Here is a 19,460-nt window from a genome sequence, read left to right as displayed (position 1 = left end):
AACCGGCAGTTTGAATTGTCGAACGTACTTCGACTTTTACCAAAGTGTCGAAGTGGAGGTGACGGTAAGGATCAGCGGTGTTCGTATATTTACGCAGCCGATTTTAGTTCCATAGATTCTTTAGCTTACACCGCTGTCAGTGTTCGACTAAATTAAAATGGCCGCCGCCACGTGTTCCTTTGTCGAATGGCGGCCACTTCGACGGCATCCGAAGTGCCATATAAAAAGTACCAATCCTTCCCCATAGTTCTTAAAGGGCCAGCAGCAACATAATAAAAATCCATTAGCCCAAATAAGGTTTGTAAAGGGCCAGACAATCCAGGGCCATAGTCATGAGGCAGGAGGCTGGCACTCGGGCTCCTCCAACAGCCATGGAAAAAGGGCCGCTTGTCACCTAACCATCCAGGGACAAACCATCCATCCGCGCCGTCCGTTCAGCACCTCGGTCAGCTCCCAGTGTAAGTCTTGCGAGACTTACACTGGGAGCTGACAGAGGGAGCTGCACAGACCGCGCGGAGGAGGAGAGAGCTGTCAGGAGCTGCAGGACAGGTAAGTACAGCTCTGCCAGCCCCCCTCTCCCCCCCCACTGAACTGCCAATGACACTGGACCACCAGGGAAGGAGCCCCCCTCCCTGCTATGTATCAAGCAGGGAGGGGGGACGAAAAAAATATATAATAAAAAAAAAATTAATAATTCAATTAAATAATAATAAAAATATATAATATTAAAAAATAAAAAAATTAATAAAATAATTAATATATCAAAATGCCCACCCCCACCAACACATACACAAACACACACTCACACTGCACACACACACTCACACTGCACTCATTATATACACACACTGTAAATAAATATTCAATTAATATAATTTTTTTAGGATCTAATTTTATTTAGAAATTTACCAGTAGCTGCTGCATTTCCCACCCTAGTCTTATACTCGAGTCAATAAGTTTTCCCAGTTTTTTGGGGTAAAATTAGGGGCCTCGGCTTATATTCGGGTCGGCTTATACTCGAGTATATACGGTACATACATACATACATACATACATAAAGTCAGGAGGGCTGCACTCACCTAAACATGCATTTATTACAGGGTGCTACTGGGACCAAAATAGAACCATAGAATGTGACAGCAGATAAGAACCATTCGGCCCATCTAGTCTGCCCAGTTTTCTAAATACTTTCATTAGTCCCTGGCCTTATCTTATAGTTAGGATAGCCTTATGCCTATCCCACGCATGCTTAAACTCCTTTACTGTGTTAACCTCTACCACTTCAGCTGGAAGGCTATTCCATGCATCCACTACCCTCTCAGTAAAGTAATACTTCCTGATATTTTTAAACCTTTGTCCCTCTAATTTAAGACTATGCCCTCTTGTTGTGGTAGTTTTTCTTCTTTTAAATATAGTCTCCTCCTTTACTGTGTTGATTCCCTTTATGTATTTAAATGTTTCTATCATATCCCCCCTGTCTCGGCTTTCCTCCAAGCTATACATGTTAAGATCCTTTAACCTTTCCTGGTAAGTTTTATCCTGCAATCCATGAACCAGTTTAGTAGCCCTTCTTTGAACTCTCTCTAAGGTATCAATATCCTTCTGAAGATATGGTCTCCAGTACTGTGTACAGTACTCCAAGTGAGGTCTCACCAGTGTTCTGTACAATGGCATGAGCACTTCCCTCTTTCTACTGCTAATACCTCTCCCTATACAACCAAGCATTCTGCTAGCATTTCCTGCTGCTCTATTACATTGTCTGCCTACCTTTAAGTCATCAGAAATAATCACCCCTAAATCCCTTTCCTCAGATGTTGAGGTTAGGACTCTATCAAATATTCTGTACTCTGCCCTTGGGTTTTTACATCCAAGATGCATTATCTTGCACTTATCCACATTAAATGTCAGTTGCCACAACTCTGACCATTTTTCTAGTTTACCTAAATCACTTGCCATTTGGCTTATCCCTCCTGGAACATCAACCCTGTTACATATCTTAGTATCATCAGACCTTCTGCAATATCACTAATAAAAATATTAAAGAGAATGGGTCCAAGTACAGATCCCTGAGGTACCCCACTGGTGACAAGCCCAAGCTTCGAATATAAATGTATATACAAAATATACAAACCAGTGCACTCGCTTATTAACTAAACAGTGATTTCAAATCCTAAAAAGTACTATTTAAAAACACCACCTAGGTAAAAAAATAATGGGGGTTTGGTTACATTACATGCAATGTATGATCATATAATGTAACCAAACCCCCATTATTTTTTACCTAGGTGAGGTGTTTTTAAATAGTACTTTTTAGGATTTGAAATCACTGTTTAGTTAATAAGCGAGTGCACTGGTTTGTATATATATATATATATACACACATATATACATACACACATACACACATACACACATACACACACACAATCAATATCGGACGCTGGAGGTCTTGATGCAGAGCGCGAGGATGTCCAGCGTCATAACAGACCAAAGGGCCGTTTGTATTCCGGAAGTCCCTCTAGTGGCTGTCTGGTAGACAGCCACTAGAGGGGGAATTAACCCTCAGAGGTTATTATTGCAGTTTCTCAAACTGCAATAATTACCACTGTAGGGTTAAGGGACATTGCACACAGACCACTTCAATCAGCTATAGTGGTCTGGGTGCCTACAGAGTCCCTTTAACTCCTAAATGGCAGAAACCTGAACAGTGAGACTGCAGGGGCACAATCTATACACCAAAACCACTCCATTAAGTTTTTGTGCTTGTATTCTCTCTTTAACACTTGAAGGTTAAAAAGAACACCCAGACACACCTACACTTACAACTTCATTGAGATAAAGTGTTTTCAAAGGTTTTGCTGCAGTGATTAGCACCAATTATAACCTATGCAGATAAAGCATAGCTGGAATAACTACTATTTTAAAGCTACTTTTTATGTGAATTTAATATAAAAAAAAAAACCACTAGGATACTATTAGCACGTCCCAGAGAAAGGTTACAGAGAACATGAACATTAAGTACAACACTGGACAGAAATATTTAATTTCATTTTTTTTATGTCATTGCTACAAAAAAACAAATGTAACTTACAAACAACTATAACGCCTGCCTACTATTTCATACAAGGGTTTATTAACAATTCCTTTTCCAAGAAACGCCAAGCAAAACCATCAACGAGTATTCATTGTCAACATGGAACGTACACTTAGATAGAAAACGTACTGGAGAGAACGCAACTCTTGCGTGAATAAAATAAAGAAAAATAAGGTAGGAATAAACAGGTAATTGTTAACTGGCAGAGGAAATACCAAGATTGGGCTTGGTCTACACCTTCTATTCTAATATCAGTCCGATCTCTTCCTGCATTAATCTTGCTCCTCCTTTTCAGTAGGGGACTTGGGACTTGTCTCTTTGGGGAGTCTGTGGTGAAGCACTTTGTGGTCCCAGCCAACAGTAGTGAAGCTTGATTGATCGAGGGGTGACCATGCCACACCAGTCACAAAATCTCTGTGAGATTGGTCCCTGAAGCTATAGGAAGGAGAAAAAAAAACCTGTTATTAAATAGACATTAACGTCACAGGTTTGCTGAAGTAGTACACATCACTATGATGTGTGCAAAACTATGAATTGATAAGTTACTGCCTCGCTTAATGGAATCTGTAGTAAGTGTGCTTAAGTGTTGCATCTTACATTTCTGTAAAACTGGAGTCAAGTACCGCCACCGAACAATCTTCGCTCACAGAGGCCAATAAAGGAGTACTGAAGAAAGAATAAAATAAGTTTAGTTTTAATGAATTTAAAAACAACAAAAATTGTCTACAGCAGGTACAAGGATAGAGTCTTGATGCACACATAGGTCAGCAGATATTTATTCTGTAAAGTTTGCTACTACTGTAACTAGGAATTCTGCTTAAGTACTAGCACAAATTCAGCTTTATGGATTATGTGTCAGAGCAGACATACTCTGTGAAGAGTAAACTGTGACACTGTAATAACGCAAACAGCACTCCAAAAAATACTGTGATATGATACAACAAATAGTTTAGTAACTCCATAAGTTATTACTGCTTTGACAGATATCGACTTTTGTGAAATTGAGGAAAATGGGATCCTGTCTGCAGTGTGCCAGAACACATCAGCCGTAGAAAACAGCTATATTGGACTGACAAATGATAGGAGCTAAAGTCTGCAGACTGGCAAGCTTCCTTCAGTGGCTGCTCACAGTAGCGTAAGACTTGGCATAGAAACATAGAATGCGGCGGCACATAACAAAAACATTTGACCCACCTAGTTTGCCCAATTTTCTAAAAACTTTCATTAGACCCTGGCTTTATCTTATAGCTAGGATAGCCTTATGCCGCCTATACCATGGATCCATAGCACAGCCGCACAAAAATAAACTGTTGAGGGTGTGTATAAGTGAAAAGCACAGGTTATTCAAACCAAGATCAATTTATTTATATTAAATTTACACTGTAACCAGCTATCAGGGCACAGTCTAGTCATATAGTATAATAATCTGACGCCTCTAATGTGACAGGGGAGCATGCATGCACAGAAGGCGATATTGAACAATTCCTTAGGCTTGTACGCACTCACATGCCACTTTGTAAGCAAAATAGGCAAGTCCAGCTCTAGTATTAAGTGCAGCTTAATAGTGATGAAAATAAAAGTTATATTACTGATTTTATATTTATGCTACACCTATACTTTCACATCCCTGCCTCTTCTTAAAGGCACACTCCATTCACTAAAGGAGAAAGCATACATTTAACAGAAATCATGGTAAAATCCCCTCTTTGGTCCACACTTTGAACAGGAAGGAAGACAATCTAGATGCAAGATGACAAAGTTTCTCCAGACATTTTGTGCGCAGTTTTTAAAAAAAAATGTTTTAATTAAAGTACATTCCACCCATATGTTTTACACGAGGCAATTAGCAGCAGCATGTGTACCAAGCTGCCGGAAACTTCTCATTCACAAAATAGGAAACAACTGAATGAGAAACACTCTCTTAAGAGCAATCCTCCATTAGCCATCACTATCAAAGTGTTTATCACAATAGAAGACACCAGCAGGAGAATATCTGCCCTTATTACAGTTGTATGTATCCTGTAACCTCCAGCTGCTCAGCATCATGAATGAGGCATTATAGTCCCTCAAATTAAATCAGTTAGTGGACCAGCACTGGCTGAGAGATCTCAGACACTGCTTTTCCTCCTCTCAATCTTCATCGTAGACTTCCACAGTAAACTTATTTAAAATATCTCATAACTTGTGTCCTCCCCTTCACACTCATCACTTAAAGGGACACTATAGTCACCTGAACAACTACAGCTTAATGTAGTTAAGGTATTATCTATAGCTCCCTGCAGGCAATCTAATGTAAACACTGTATTTTCAGAGAAAATACAGTGTTTACATTGATTGATAGGAATACCTCCAGTGGCTGTCACTCAGACGGCCACTAGAGGGACTTCCTATCACGCAGGGCCCTAAAAAGGCCCTGTACACGTCAGGAGAGAGAAGGCACTGTGTGCGCGCCTTCTCTCTCCAGCCCGTCAGCGGAGGAGGGGGGCGGGCAAAGACCGCGAGCTGAGCGGTCACTCAGCTCAGCTCGCGGCCGCGCACACGCGCAGTAGTGTGCTCAGGACTTCAGAGGGCGGCATGAATGCCGCCCTCTGAAGTATGTGCACATGTGCGGCGAAGCCGCGCATGCGCACAAGGGAGCAATGACGCTTCCAAATGGAAGCGTCTGATTGCTCCCTGCTCGCGCCCGCCTATTTCGTCATTTTGACGAAATAGGGGGCGCGGCTTCACAAAGTAAAATCTCTTCCCTGGAGAGTCCCTTTAAGCAGTCTCTTTTTTCCCATTACCAAATGTAATTTTGTGTCTGATTCGATTATTCGACTGTGCTGTGGAATTTTATTTGATATCAATGTATACCATATGTTACTTATTTTTTTGAATGCAAACTATACATTTTATTTCCACGCACCGTGGATTGATATAAATACATTGTGTTCTTACATTTATACACCTTGTATTGGGATCATTGTGTTCTGACATTGATAAAAAAATATAAATTGAAAATAAAGACATAATTTGTTTTCCCACTTTTCCCTGGCATTATCTCAATCATGCTTTAAAAGTAAGAACCACAGCCATGCAAGCCCTTTCAAAATTGCTTAATCGCCTGTATAATTGGAACCCCATGGAATTAAAAAATAAAATAAAATGAATTAATGAGCGAGTTAACATGATGAAATAGCCAGCAGAATATGTATAATAATTTGTACCTGTGCTTTGAGTACTCTAGTGCTGTGATGGCTTGGGAATGAACAGTCAGGGTCTGGGCAGAATCGGGGCTTTTCAGGTTAACGCTGAAAATATTTCCATTTTCATCACCTAACACAAAACAAAGAAGCAATATGATATGGTTATCACTGGGTTGTCAATGGTACTGTTTACACATTTTGTTACGACTTTAAGTAAGACCGGATTAGGAAAGAAAGAAAATCAAAACACTTCCACTTCAATGCAAATGTTAAGAAAACTCCAAGCACCATTCCCACTACAGACCTGAAACAGTTTGACATATTCTGGGAGGGCACCCCTAGCTCTCGTACCACTACAATTGGTTCTAGTGGTTATGGTGTTTAGAGCACCCATTTTGTGTGGTTATTCACTAAACTACAAAATGTACCACATTAAAATCCAGATTGCAAAACTCTAGCAAAAAGCAATCCTGGAAACATTCAGTGCTTTCAGCGTTCCTTTAACATTTAAAAGGTTGTTTCTACACAATTCAACTAAAAATACTCCAGGTTGCCACCAATTCACTTTATTATTTTTTTTTTTTTTAAGCATGCCTTATTCATAGCAAAGTTCTAGTATTCTGCTACTTCATCAGTAAATCCTTACCCTCCCATGATTCGCTACAGGAGAAAAATCTCTTTATTTGTTTGGACGATAGTGCTGGATCCCAATCATGTTACATCCAGCAGTAAACACAACAGCATAACTGAATCATTGCAGTCAAGTGTGACAAATGTGGATGGACCAGAAGTATTTAATGTTGCAAAATAAAAAAAAACATACATCTGTTGTCCTGTAATAGGTCAAGATGGCCCACTCTAGATAACGTCCATTACACATCTAAAATGCCTGAAGTGTCCTTTTAACATATTAGAACACTACAGAGGAAAAACATCACAGGTTTGTTAAACACGCAAAGGGAAGCAAGACTTGAAATTCCAGGCCAATTTACAATGCCCAACAGCACAAGCAATGCCAGATGTATGAAGGTAGTTTTTGGCAGGCATGGGAAAAATAAACAAACATACATATACACACACACACACACAAAAATCACAATTTGTTCCCCACCAAAACCTTTTTGGTTTTTGCTTCCAAAGCACCAACAAGCCTCAATAGCAAACCAGTAACCAACCTCATGCTGATGATTTGCATTAACAACGAAAAGCTGTCCATGAGTGGTTCACTGGCTTTGCATCTTTTCCTAAGTTGTGTTTCAAAGCTGTTTTATACAGCAAACACAAACCCAAAGGAATCATTTTAAAATGGAATGAGGCTAATTTGCATATTCCCACCCAAAATCCTTTGCGGTAGAAACATCACTGCAGATTTGTGATTTCTGTGGGAAAAGCAAGTCTTATAGTTTGACTGGCGTGCAGATTTTTGTTTAACATTGTATTAACTACAGACCTATAAATAAAATTGCTTATTCAATATATTTATTAAGACACCATATGCGCACACTCAATTTTTTTTAAAAACATTCCAGAAACCTACCGCAAACAAAATGGTCGTCCTTGTCCGGATGCCATGTAATTGAGGTAGGAAAGAGGTCAGAGGCAAAAAAGTCTGCAAATGGAGGAATACAATTGAGCATATGACATTTTAAATTTTTATAAACTAAGCTGCTAAAATCAAAGCCAATTAAAAAAAATACAGAGTCAATAAAGAAGTGCATTCCAAACAAAAAAAAAAAACGACATGGATATTTTCACTGAAATCGGGTCGGACAGGTTACACACAGTAGGAAAGCAAACTGAATAGGTATACAGCTGCTTTTAGATCTAAAATACCATCAACAGTCTAGAAATCAGAACATAGAGGACACCAACTGTTGATTCTTAAAATGCATAGTCAACCTCTGGAATCTGTATAACCATGCCAATAATAATACAGGATGATCGAATTATATTCACTTATCTTTATAGTTGTAGTGATTTGTTTAATGATCCTCCTCCTTCTTACAGTAGTTGTAGGGTAAAATATATATTTTAATTAAGGCATATAGTGGTGTGATTAACAAGTCTGTGAGACAAAGTCATAAGGAATCATAACTGAATTGCCAACTCTCCCAAAAAATAGTTATAGTTACATAGTTACATAGCTGAAAAGAGACTTGCGTCCATCAAGTTCAGCCTTCCTCACATATGCTTTTGCTGTTGATCCAAAAGAAGGCAAAAAAAACCAGTCTGAAGCGCTTCCAATTTTGCAACAAACTAGGAAAAAAATTCCTTCTTGACCCCAAAATAGCAGTCAGATGTCTCCTTGGATCAAGCAGCTATTAGCCCACTAATTAGAAATTGTATCCCTGTATGTTATGTTTTTGCAAGTATTTATCCAATTGCAATTTAAACATCTGTATAGACTGACAAAACCACCTCTTCCGGCAATGAATTCCATATCCTTATTGCTCTTACTGTAAAAAAAAACAAAAACTTTTCTTTGCCTTAGATGAAATCTCATTTCTTCAAGCCTAAATGTGTGACCTTGTGTCCTATGTCTAGCCCTGTTTATGAATAGATTTCCAGATAATGGTTTGTACTGGCCCCGAATATATTTGTATAATGTTATCATATCCCCTCTAAGGCGCCGTTTTTCCAAACTGAAGAGATTAAAACATTTTAACCTTTCTTCATAACTAAAATGCTCCATTCCTTTTTATCAATTTTGTAGCTTGTCTCTGCACTTTTTCTAGTGCCATGATATCCTTCTTTAGAACACGTGCCCAAAATTGCACAGCATATTCAAGGTGTGGTCTTACCAGCGATTTATAAAGAGGCAAAATTATATTTTCATCTCGAGAATTTATGCCCCTATTTATACATGACAAAACCTTACTGGCCTTAGCAACGGCAGATTGACATTGCATATTGCTACCTAATTTGTTGTCTATAACAATTTCCAAATCCTTCTCGTGTGTGGTTATCCCTAGTTCACTACCATTTAGGGTGTAAATTGCTTGTGCATTCTTAACCCCGAAGTGCATAACTTTGCATTTTTCTACGTTAAATTTCATCTGCCATTTTAGTGCCCAGTCCCCCAATCTATCCAAATCCCTCTGCAGCAAGGCAATATCCTGCTCACATTTTATTACTTTACAAAGTTTTGTGTCATCTGCAAACACTGATACATGGCTTTCAATGCCCATTTCAAGAAGATCAAATAATACTCACTGATCCGAGTGGCAGGCTTTGGGTTTCTTGTATCCCACAATAAAACACGACCATCCTTTAATAAAAAAAAAAAAATTTAATTAAAATATATCTGGGAAAAAAAAAAAAAGCAAACAATGCCACATGTGGCATCAATGTACAATGCTTATAGATTAAATGTTACCACCTACAGAGCAGGACAACAGGAAAACATATCCTTACTTTTATTTAAATTGCCCATAAACATACCAGCAAGAGTTACTCTAACCAAAAAACACTGTTTTACTAATAATATTTAATATATTTCCAAAAAAAGTCATTTATTGGTTTCCTGTACAATTATTGTTTCATGCAAATTATCTAGAACAAAAAAAAGTGACTCCAATGTGCCTTGACACAAACTTGGGGGAAAAAAAAAAAAAAAGCCATTTTTGCAACATGCGTTAGTGTTGCCTGAAGGACTCCATGGCAACATCTACAGCCATATTTACTAAAGTGAGAATCCCAAATAAATTTCGAATTTTAGACCAATGCAATAGAAAGCATAGCTGACATTTTTTCCAATTCGACTTTTTTGGCCTCAAATTTAAAATCAAAACTTTGAATTCAGACTTTAGTGAATAACCCTGGTAAGGTCTCTAAGAAAATAAGTTAAACAAATGAGATACCAACAGGAATCTGCTAAACTAGAGCAGTGAACTGTGACAAAACCAGGCTATATAGCATGTTTGCTGCCACCTACTGTATAGAACTGGCACAAGATACTTGTTTAAGAAATGTTTTCAACAAGTTAGCTTGGAGAAATTTTTTTAATAACCAAAATGCAGACTGGAGCCCCCAGGTAATGGAAGATCAAGGGTCCCCCTCTCTTTGCAAGTGTATTGCCCAGTACCCAAAATGACTGTATGAGAGCCGCAGAGAGTCATAATTCCTACACCCACAGTGCCCTGAAACAAACTGGTCCAGATCTACTTTTAAAGAGGTTACTCCAATCAAGAATCAGGGTTTACATAACATCCCACATTAAAATAAAGAGATTAAAGGACCACTATAGGCAGCCAGATCACTTCAGCTCAATGAAGTGGTCTGGGTGCCAGGTCCATCTAGGGTTAACCCTGCAGCTGTAAACATAGCAGTTTCAGAGAAACTGCTATGTTTACACTAGGGTTCATCCAGCCTCTAGAGGCGCTTCCGGGCTTCTCACTGTGAAAATCACAATGAGAAGACGCTGACGTCCATAGGAAAGCATTGAGAAATGCTTTCCCATGGACTGATTGAATGTGCGCACGGCTCTTGCAGTGCATGCGCATTCGGCGGATGAGGTCGGAAGAGGGAGGAGAGTCCCCAGTGCCGAGGGAGCCCAGCGCTGGAAAAATGTAAGCATTTAACCCCTTCCTCCCCATTCAGCCTGACGAGAGTGGGACCCTGAAGGTGGGGGGGGGGAACCTAATGACCTTATAGTGCCAGGTAAACAAGTTTGTTTTCCAGGCACTATATAGTGGTCCTTTAAGCAAATTTAATGACACGTTTGCAGGTGGGATGGTAAGGAGTTGGGCATGTGTGGAGAGGCTGCCTGTGACATTTGTGTGTGCGTGTGTTTGTAGTGTAAAGGGTCCTGTCAATTTTCCTTTCCTTCCAGAGCTTGACAAATTTGGTTAGAACCTGGGAGCCAGCTAAAAAAGGTAGGAGCCATTTTTTTTTTAAATTAAATTTTAAGTTTATATTTTCAATAAGAAAAATGCAATTCTTAAGGGACACTATAGACACCAGCACTCCTTACTGCAGGCAGGGGTACCCTTGAACCAGCCATGTCAATTAACTCTTGTCTCGCCAAAGCCAGAGTCCAACAGAAAAGAAAAGGGACCAGCACGCCACCAATTCTTTTTTCAGTTATCAGTAATACAATTAACTCAGTAACCACCAACACAAGGGCAACATCGTTTTTTGTCATGTGATGGGTCGCATAAATTAGAATGCAGATCACTAAAAAAGGATTAGTGGAGTGCTGGACCCTTTTCTTATGTTTTAGACAAAGAGCAGCCATGTTAAATAATCTTGGCGAAAGCCACTCCAAGCACCATAAACGCTATAGCTTATTTTATGGTGCTACAAATATTCAGAGCATCCATATCTGGTGAAATGTTAGATCTTGAATGCTATCATTTAACCCCTTCCTGATCGCGGACGTATCAGGTACGTCTGACAAAAAAATTTCCTTAAGGAACGCGGACACACCCGATACGTCCCCGGCTAATTAGAGCGTTGGAAGCAATCAGCCGCTCTGATGGTATTGCAGTGATATCTCAATGTCGAGACATCGTGCAATACTTCTCCTTACTGCCGAGTTGCTCCACGTGGTGCCCGGCAGTCAAGAAGAGCATTGGAAGCCTGTGCTGAGTGCCTCGAATATTATACAGAATTTTTTTATATATTTTTTTTAAATCGAATTAATAAATCAATTAACCCCCCCCCCCCCTTTCTTTTCAGAGCTATTAACCTTTATCCTGCCAGTGATCACTGTATAGATCACTGGCTCTTGCACATCAGCACTTATTTTGGGGTCTGTGCTTTTTTTTTTTGACAGATCACAAAATAAAGTGATTGTGATCATGTCACAGTTGCGTTAGAGTCCGATGCGTCTATGTGACTCCGACCTTGATTTTAACCCTGCCTGGTGCTCAGATACATCACTAGATACAATGTCTGCTGCTAGTTAAGTATCTAGTTATGATGCATCTGTGTCTGCTAGTCACCCTGCCAGAAATAGATGTGCTGCCCCAGCTGGCAGTACTCTGAGGAGTGGGTAGTGCCTCATCGCCATAGGCCAGAGATCCCACCCTTCACTGCAAATCCTGGCATCAATGTAGATGTCGCAGGATTTTTTCCCACAGCAGTTTATGCAGGGTTTCAGGGCGATTATGTATTGGGGGAACATTGTCGCCCAAACTAATTTATATGCCCATCAGTTCCGTGCTTCATAGCCAGTCTTTTTGGCAAAGCAGCAATGTGCCCCCATCAATGCGCCAGAAATTAAATTCTGGGCATTGACTATGCTGACGGGCATCATAAAGAAGCCCTTCATCCGCTCCTACTGGAGCAGTAGCCCCATCTGATCTACACCAATTTACTCCAGTGTATGTCGAGTAAGAGGTATGAAATGATTCTACATTTCATGCACTTAAGCGACAACAGTCTGACTCCCCAGGGAGCATCCCCAGTTTGACAGGTTGCATAAAATCAACCCCCTGATTACCCACTTCGCTGCCAGGTTTGCAGAGGCTTATACACCTGGAAGTTTGCAGGACATACATTCAGCCTCCCCCCAAAAAATATGCGTGGATGAATCCCTGATGAAGTATAAGGGAAGGCTGGGATTCAAGCAGTATATTCCTTCCAAGCGCTCTAGGTAAGTTGTAAAGGTGTATAAGCTCTGTGATAGCAAGACTAGGTATACTCAGGCCCTCCGGTGTACGAGGGAAAGGATATCCAACTTGACTCTCCGGGTTGCCCAGAACATATGGGAACCAGTGGCAAGATTGTATGGGACCTGATATTCCCCCTGGTGAGCAAAGGGTGCCACTTGTATATAGACAATTTTATACAAGTGTCCCTTTGTTCAAGCTACTGTATGTTTTGATACAGTAGCCTTCAGTAAAAAACAAAAAAAAAAACGCAGGTTTCCCAGGACAACTTGCGCGCACCCGGCTATGAAGGGGGAGACCTCAGCTCTGCGCCGAGCGCACAAGGAAGCCAGTGTGCATCAAGGCCTATAACCGGGGTATGAGTGGGGTTGTTCTGGCAGATCAGCTGCTGCAGCCCTACCTAATTATACGGAAGACAAGGGCCTGGTACAAAAAGGTTGCAATCTACTTAATGCAGATTGCAACCCACAACGCTTTTTTGTTGTAAACCCAAGAATGCAACTGACTTTTTTACAGTTTCAGCTCCAGATAATTTTGGGGATTTTGTACTGTGATGCACCTGCTCCCCGGGCGGTGATTGGAGAGAGCAGATTTGGGGCTACACATTTTATTTTTAACCACCCCCCCTACTGCGGCAAAGCAGAATCCCCCAAAAAGATGCAGTCTTTTTTAAGAGGGGGACAAGAAAATATGCCATATATTACTGTCCTGATTGCCCTGGACAGCCTGGACTCTGCATTGGGGACTGCTTCAAACGATACACATTGTTCCATTTTTGTTTTTTTAAACATTTCCAGTTCTGTTTTTTTTGGTTACGTTTACCCTATGTATGTGGGGCATGGATGTACTCAGGAGGCCTTGCAGGAAACAACCTGGAGTGCTTTCTTGCAATAACCAACAGGCTATCCTAAATCACAGTCAAAGAGCAATGTGTGTGTAAAAATGAAAATGGAAAAGTTACCACAACACATTTTCTCCAATTTTTTTTTTTTACTAAAACGACTGCATCAAAGCACGTCATATACAGTATCGTGGGGTGTGAACTTTTCAAATATACGCACGCTCATGGAAAGAAAATAATTTGGGATATCTAAAAATGCCCGCAAAAAGAACATAGGCAAAAAAGATATGTCAAATTGTAATAGCCAGATGTCAGAAGTTTGGCATTGCACCCCCCAAACAACCTATGCATAGGGGGTAGCACTGTATTCAGGAGATGTTGCTGAACAAATATTGGGGTGTTTTGTCAGTAACACCTAACAGGAGCTGAGAATCCATGCCTAAAGTAGAATGTGTGTGAAAAATAAAAAAAATTACTACCCAAAAGTTTGACAAAGACTGGTGGTAGAATTAGTGCATGGAAAGTGTTAAAATACCACCATTTGAAATACCCTTGGGTGTCTACTTTCCAAAAAGATATGGTTTGATGTTGGTTAATTACATTGTCCGGCTTAAAAAAATGTCCCAAATATGACATGGGTGCATGATGACTAGCTGTGAAAATTCCAAGTTGGAAAACTGGAATGCGTACCCTCCAAATAAGGTCTTTTAGCCCCCAGAGAACCGGACACACCTATACATGGATGGTATCACTGTACTCAGGAGATGTTGCTGAACACATATTGGGGTGTTCTTTGGCAGTAACCCTTAAAGTTCTCAATACATGTATTAAATTGTTATGTGTGTCAAAAAATTTACCAATTATTTATTTTTCATTTGGCATAGATTGGTGGTAAAATAGTTGCATGAAAAAAAAAAAAAAAATTTAAAATACCCCAAGTTGAATACCCACGGTTGTCTTCTTTTAAAAAAATATATACATGTGAATTGTTATTCAGGGATTCCTGACAGATATCAGTGTTACAATGAAAGTTGCGTTAATTTTTGGGGAAATGGAAAGTTATAACCCTATAACTTAAAAAAAAAAAAAATGACTAATAAAGACAAGAACATGTTAACATTGGGTATTTCTAAACTCAGGACAAAATTTAGAAACTGTATGGCACTGGTGTTTTTTGGCAGTTGTAGATGTGTAACAGATTTTTGGGGTCAAAGTTCAAAAATTTGTTGTTTTTTTTTAAATGTTTTTGATCATATTTTATTATAGTAAGATATAGGATATGATGCAAATAATGGTATCTTTAGAAAGACCATTTAATGGTGAAAAAAACGGTATATAATATGTGTGGGTACAGTAAGTGAGTAAGAGGAAAATTACAGCTAAACACAAACACCGCAGAAATGTAAAAAAAGCCCTGGTCCTTAAAGGACCACTACAGTGCCTGGAAAACATACTCGTTTTCCTGGCACTATAGTGCCCTGAGGGTGCCCCCACCCTGAGGGACCCGCTCCCGCCGGGCTCTGGGCAGAGGAAAGGGGTTAAAACTTACCTTTCTCCAGCGCCGGGCAGGGAGCTCTTCTCCTCCGATCCTCCTCCTCTCCTCCCATTCGGCTGAATGCACACGCACGGCAAGAGCTGCGCGCGCATTCAGCCGGTCTCATAGGAAAACACCATCAATGCTTTCCTATGGACGCTTGCGTGCTCTCACAGATTTTCACAGTGAGAATCACGCAAGCGCCTCTAGCGGCTGTCAGTGAGACAGCTACTAGAGGATTTGGAGGCTGGATTAACCCATTTATAAACATAGCAGTTTCTCTGAAACTGCTATAAATGGGTTAACCCTAGCTGGACCTGCCACCCAGACCACTTCATTAAGCTGAAGTGGTCTGGGTGCCTAGAGTGGTCCTTTAAGGGTAAGAAAATTGAAAAGCGGTCTGGTCACCAAGGGGTTAAACAGTGTGTCAAACCAATGTTTTGAAAGAATAATGAGAATTCCACGTTATAATATTCCAAACATCCAACAGCTCTTTACGCCATAATCATTATAAAAAGCTGTAGTAGACAGAAGAACTGGATTATTCTTTCAAATTTTGCTTACTGTACCTAGCTCTGACACTATTCTAATGAAAAGCATTTCACAAAAAAAAATTCAAAAAATTAATTAGGTAATGACAGGTTGTTGGTTAGCATTATATTTAGACTTATTTTATGTCCATATATTATCATGTTATACCAAACACATAGCAAAGGAACTGGTGCTTGATGTACATGTTGGATTTTTGTCAATCTATGAAATATATTTTGCTTCCATCTTCAGTGAGTGTATGGTATAAACGTGGGAACATTTATGGAAGTCCATATCTAAACTTAGATGAAGTAAAAGTCCCTAAACAGATTAAATGAAAAAAAGAACATGCTCACCTCACTACAAGACAGGAAGATGGTCTCCTTGCCAGGGCAAGCTGCTACACATGTAACCTGGTCGGAATGTGCTAAGGCACAAAAGAGACACAGTAACCAATACATGATAAACCAAGACATTGCTTACAATATCAGGACAAACAGACGTAGCAGGCTGAAATGCATACAATCTACTAACTGCCTCTATTGATAGCCTTATAAACATTAGCCACACCAATGGAACACTAATTGTTAGAATTCGTGTAACCATACAAAATTGCAGTAAAGACTTCTTTGACTTCGGGAATAGGTTTCACTAGATGACTGAACCAACGCTAAAAGTACAGCTGAAGTCCTAGCCAAATGAAAATGTTATGCTTACCTAGTCCCTAAATAAAAATATTAGCAATAAGAGAACGCACCTTTGAATGACTTTAGAAGTGCTTTCTGAGAGAGGTCCCATACTTTTACACTAAAACAATATAAGAACATATTTTACAAATTACCAAAAATATCATACCAAACAATGCAGTAAAGTCAGCCGGAGTACGAACCTGAAATCTTTGCTTCCACTTACAGCCTGTGTCCCATCAGTGAAAATGCTTAAAGACGTTACAATGTCATCGTGCTCGTATTTGGTAAATTTATTCACCAACAAAGACTCATTCTCCAGAATGTCCCAGAACTCCACAGCACCTAAACAAATAAATACTCCAGTTTAGCAGTTTGCTAAATGCACCACACCTTAGTAGGCAATAGATCCCTAAAATCTAAAGGAACAGTCTTATTAGCAAGGCATAGCATTCACATTGAGATGATATGAGCCATCACCAAGCATGTTACAAATTTCAAGGGACATTATTGTCAAAGGTTAATGTAGAGTTTCTGTGACAAATAGCCTGTCCCTGCAGGCTCAGCATTGTAAACACTGCCCTTTCAGAGTAAAGGCAGTGTTTACATCGCTATCCAAATCCACCTCTAGAAGTGGTTATTCAGATAGCCCCTAGCTAAACTACCTGAATGAGGTCTTGCCATCTTTGCAGGACATACATTCAGCCTCCCCAAGTTCTCAATGGAGATGGTGAACGCTCCCTCTAAAAATGCATTGATTCAATGCAGCTCTATGAGATAATGCTAATTGGCGCAGCATTATGGAGGAGCATTGGATTGGCTGATATCACCACAACTGATATTAGACAGTGAGGCAGTGCATACTCAGTAAGTCCTTTGTAGCAAGAGCGGAAAGTAGGACCTGACCTACATTCAGCATCACCACACTGTGGGGAGGCTCTGAATGCCCCTCATAGATTGATTCAGTGCATCTCTATCATGCGCAATAGCCTTCCAATGCTTTTATGGAAAAGCAATGGCTTGGCTGAGATCACCAAAATGTATAATCTCAGCCATGGAGGCAGGGCAGGCCACAGAGAGACTGGCGTGGTGTGAGAAAAAGGAGCGTAAAAACTCATTTTACATGCGATCAAAGGGGAGCTGGTAACCTCAGACCCAGCCTTCTACGTTTGGGAGAGGTGGAGTGGGGGGAAGCTCTCTCTCATCTGCTACCTTGCCCACTGTTTATTTTTGTGAGGGTCAGAGTGACATCTCATCTCTACATCACTGCAGGGCACATAAGGGAGCAAAGCAAGAAAAAGATTGAAGTTTACAGCTACCTCAATTGCCGCTCATCTTAACTCCCTTGCCAAGCCGCCTCCACTGTACGGGCTGACAAATCTCAGGCGCCAGGACAAAATGGGAAGTGGAGTTTGATGGGCCATGGAATAAATCGTAACTACAGTAGTTCAGCACTCTAGCATTCTGAACACATGTTTATATTTCTAACACTATAATGTTCCTTTCACCACAAAACCAATTTGCTTTTTTGTGCGGTTATTGAAATGTCCATGAATACATATTACCATACCTGAATCGGATGCCACCAGAATTCCTCTGTCCGATACCCAAGCCACATCAATCACACCTGCTTCTGTCTGGACTCCACACGTGCAAAGGCTTTCAACAGGTGCACCAAGAGGATCCTTGAACACCCATATGGAACCTCCCCAGGTGCGGCCACTAAGGTTCGATGCAGCTAGAAGCAATGCTCCATCTTCGAGAGAAAAAGAGTTATAGTTATAAAACACTGCACTTAGGTATTGCTTTCTATAAAGGCTACACAACCATTACAGTTCATAAAATGATCTAAATACCAACAAACATTCTGATAAAGTGGCTAGTCTTATTGCATTAAAAAAAAAATAATAAATTCAAAACTTAAACAACACTCCACTGCCAAAATAAACAATAAAACATAGTAGATATTCCCTTAATTAAAACGTGTATGCATTATTTTTCATTTGGGTATATTTAAAAACTTATCTTGACTACAGCCTTTGCAAGCTCTCCCCTTCAACTCGTTTTCCTGGCACTAGTGCCCTGAGGGTGCCCCCCACCCTCAGGGTCCCCCTCCTGCCGGGCTGGATGGAAAGGATGGGGTTAAACTTACCTCTTTCTCCAGCACCGGGCGAGGGATTCTCCTCCTCTTTGGCTGAATGTGCATGCGCAGCAAGAGCCACACGTGCATTCAGCCAGTCTCATAGGAAATCATTTACAATGCTTTCCTATGGACGCTGGCGTCTTCTCACTGTGATTTTCACAGTGAGAAGCACGCAAGCGCCTCTAGCGGCTGTCAATGAGACAGCCACTAGAGGCTGGATTAACCCTAATATAAACATAGCAGTTTCTCAAACTGCTATGTTTATAGAAAAAAGGGATACACCTAGCTGGACCTGGCACCCAGACCACTTCATTAAGCTGAAGTGGTCTGGGTGCCTATAGTGGTCCTTTAAGATAAGTTTTACATCGGGGTAGGTAACCTTTGTCTCAGCAGAGGATGTGGACTACGTCTCCCATAATGCTCTCACATCCATAATGCTGGCAAAGCATCCCACCTGGGCTGCCTATCCCTGCTCAATACACTGTACGGCAGCACTCTCCACCAGGTGTGATAGCTTTATTGGTCTGTCCCGTTATCCGGGGATAATATAGCACCTGCAGTGTCCCTGGGTGTGTACTAACACACCTCCTCTGGCCATACAGTAACCTGTCACCCCGGCCGGGGACCCATTGGGCCCAGACCCCGCACCCCCCCTTTCTGTCCGGCACCTTTCCGGTAGCGGCATGCCTCCAGCTGTATGTCCATGCAGGCCGGGGCCCGGAGCGGGCTGCCCCACGGCTTCTCTTTACTCATAGCGACACCACGTGCTGAGCGCGATCTGTCACTCCGGCTACAGCTTCCCTTCCCGCCAAGCACCGCGCCGCATAGCCAC

General features: G+C 40.7%; 1 protein-coding gene across 1 annotated transcript; it reads right to left on the bottom strand.

Moving 5' to 3' along the window:
* Positions 1-3,024: 3,024 nt before the first annotated feature.
* On the bottom strand, positions 3,025-19,452 carry WDR77 (WD repeat domain 77). Its single transcript, XM_063444334.1, has 10 exons — positions 19,297-19,452; positions 18,056-18,241; positions 16,689-16,830; positions 16,557-16,606; positions 16,156-16,226; positions 9,493-9,547; positions 7,817-7,888; positions 6,301-6,409; positions 3,692-3,760; positions 3,025-3,529 (listed from the first exon to the last, which is right to left on the bottom strand). Exons 1-10 carry the CDS (start codon positions 19,379-19,381, stop codon positions 3,367-3,369), a joined length of 1,002 nt encoding a protein of 333 aa, XP_063300404.1. The 5' UTR covers positions 19,382-19,452; the 3' UTR covers positions 3,025-3,366.
* Between the last annotated feature and the right edge of the window lie 8 nt (positions 19,453-19,460).

Source organism: Pelobates fuscus, chromosome 1 (genome assembly GCF_036172605.1).
Source record: "Pelobates fuscus isolate aPelFus1 chromosome 1, aPelFus1.pri, whole genome shotgun sequence".
NCBI lineage: Eukaryota > Metazoa > Chordata > Amphibia > Anura > Pelobatidae > Pelobates > Pelobates fuscus.
This window is presented reverse-complemented; position numbering and strand designations above follow the sequence as displayed.

What these genes read in the sequence shown, in the direction of transcription:
- WDR77 (XM_063444334.1), bottom strand. Translation starts at nt 19,381, where the DNA reads ATGAGTAAAGAGAAGCCGTGGGGCAGCCCGCTCCGGGCCCCGGCCTGC. An exon ending in GGCATGCCGCTACCGGAAAG is followed by an intron (nt 18,242 to 19,296) that starts GTGCCGGACAGA and finishes TTTCTCTCGAAG; the next exon opens with ATGGAGCATTGCTTCTAGCT. An exon ending in CTAGAGTACTCAAAGCACAG is followed by an intron (nt 3,761 to 6,300) that starts GTACAAATTATT and finishes TTCTTTCTTCAG; the next exon opens with TACTCCTTTATTGGCCTCTG.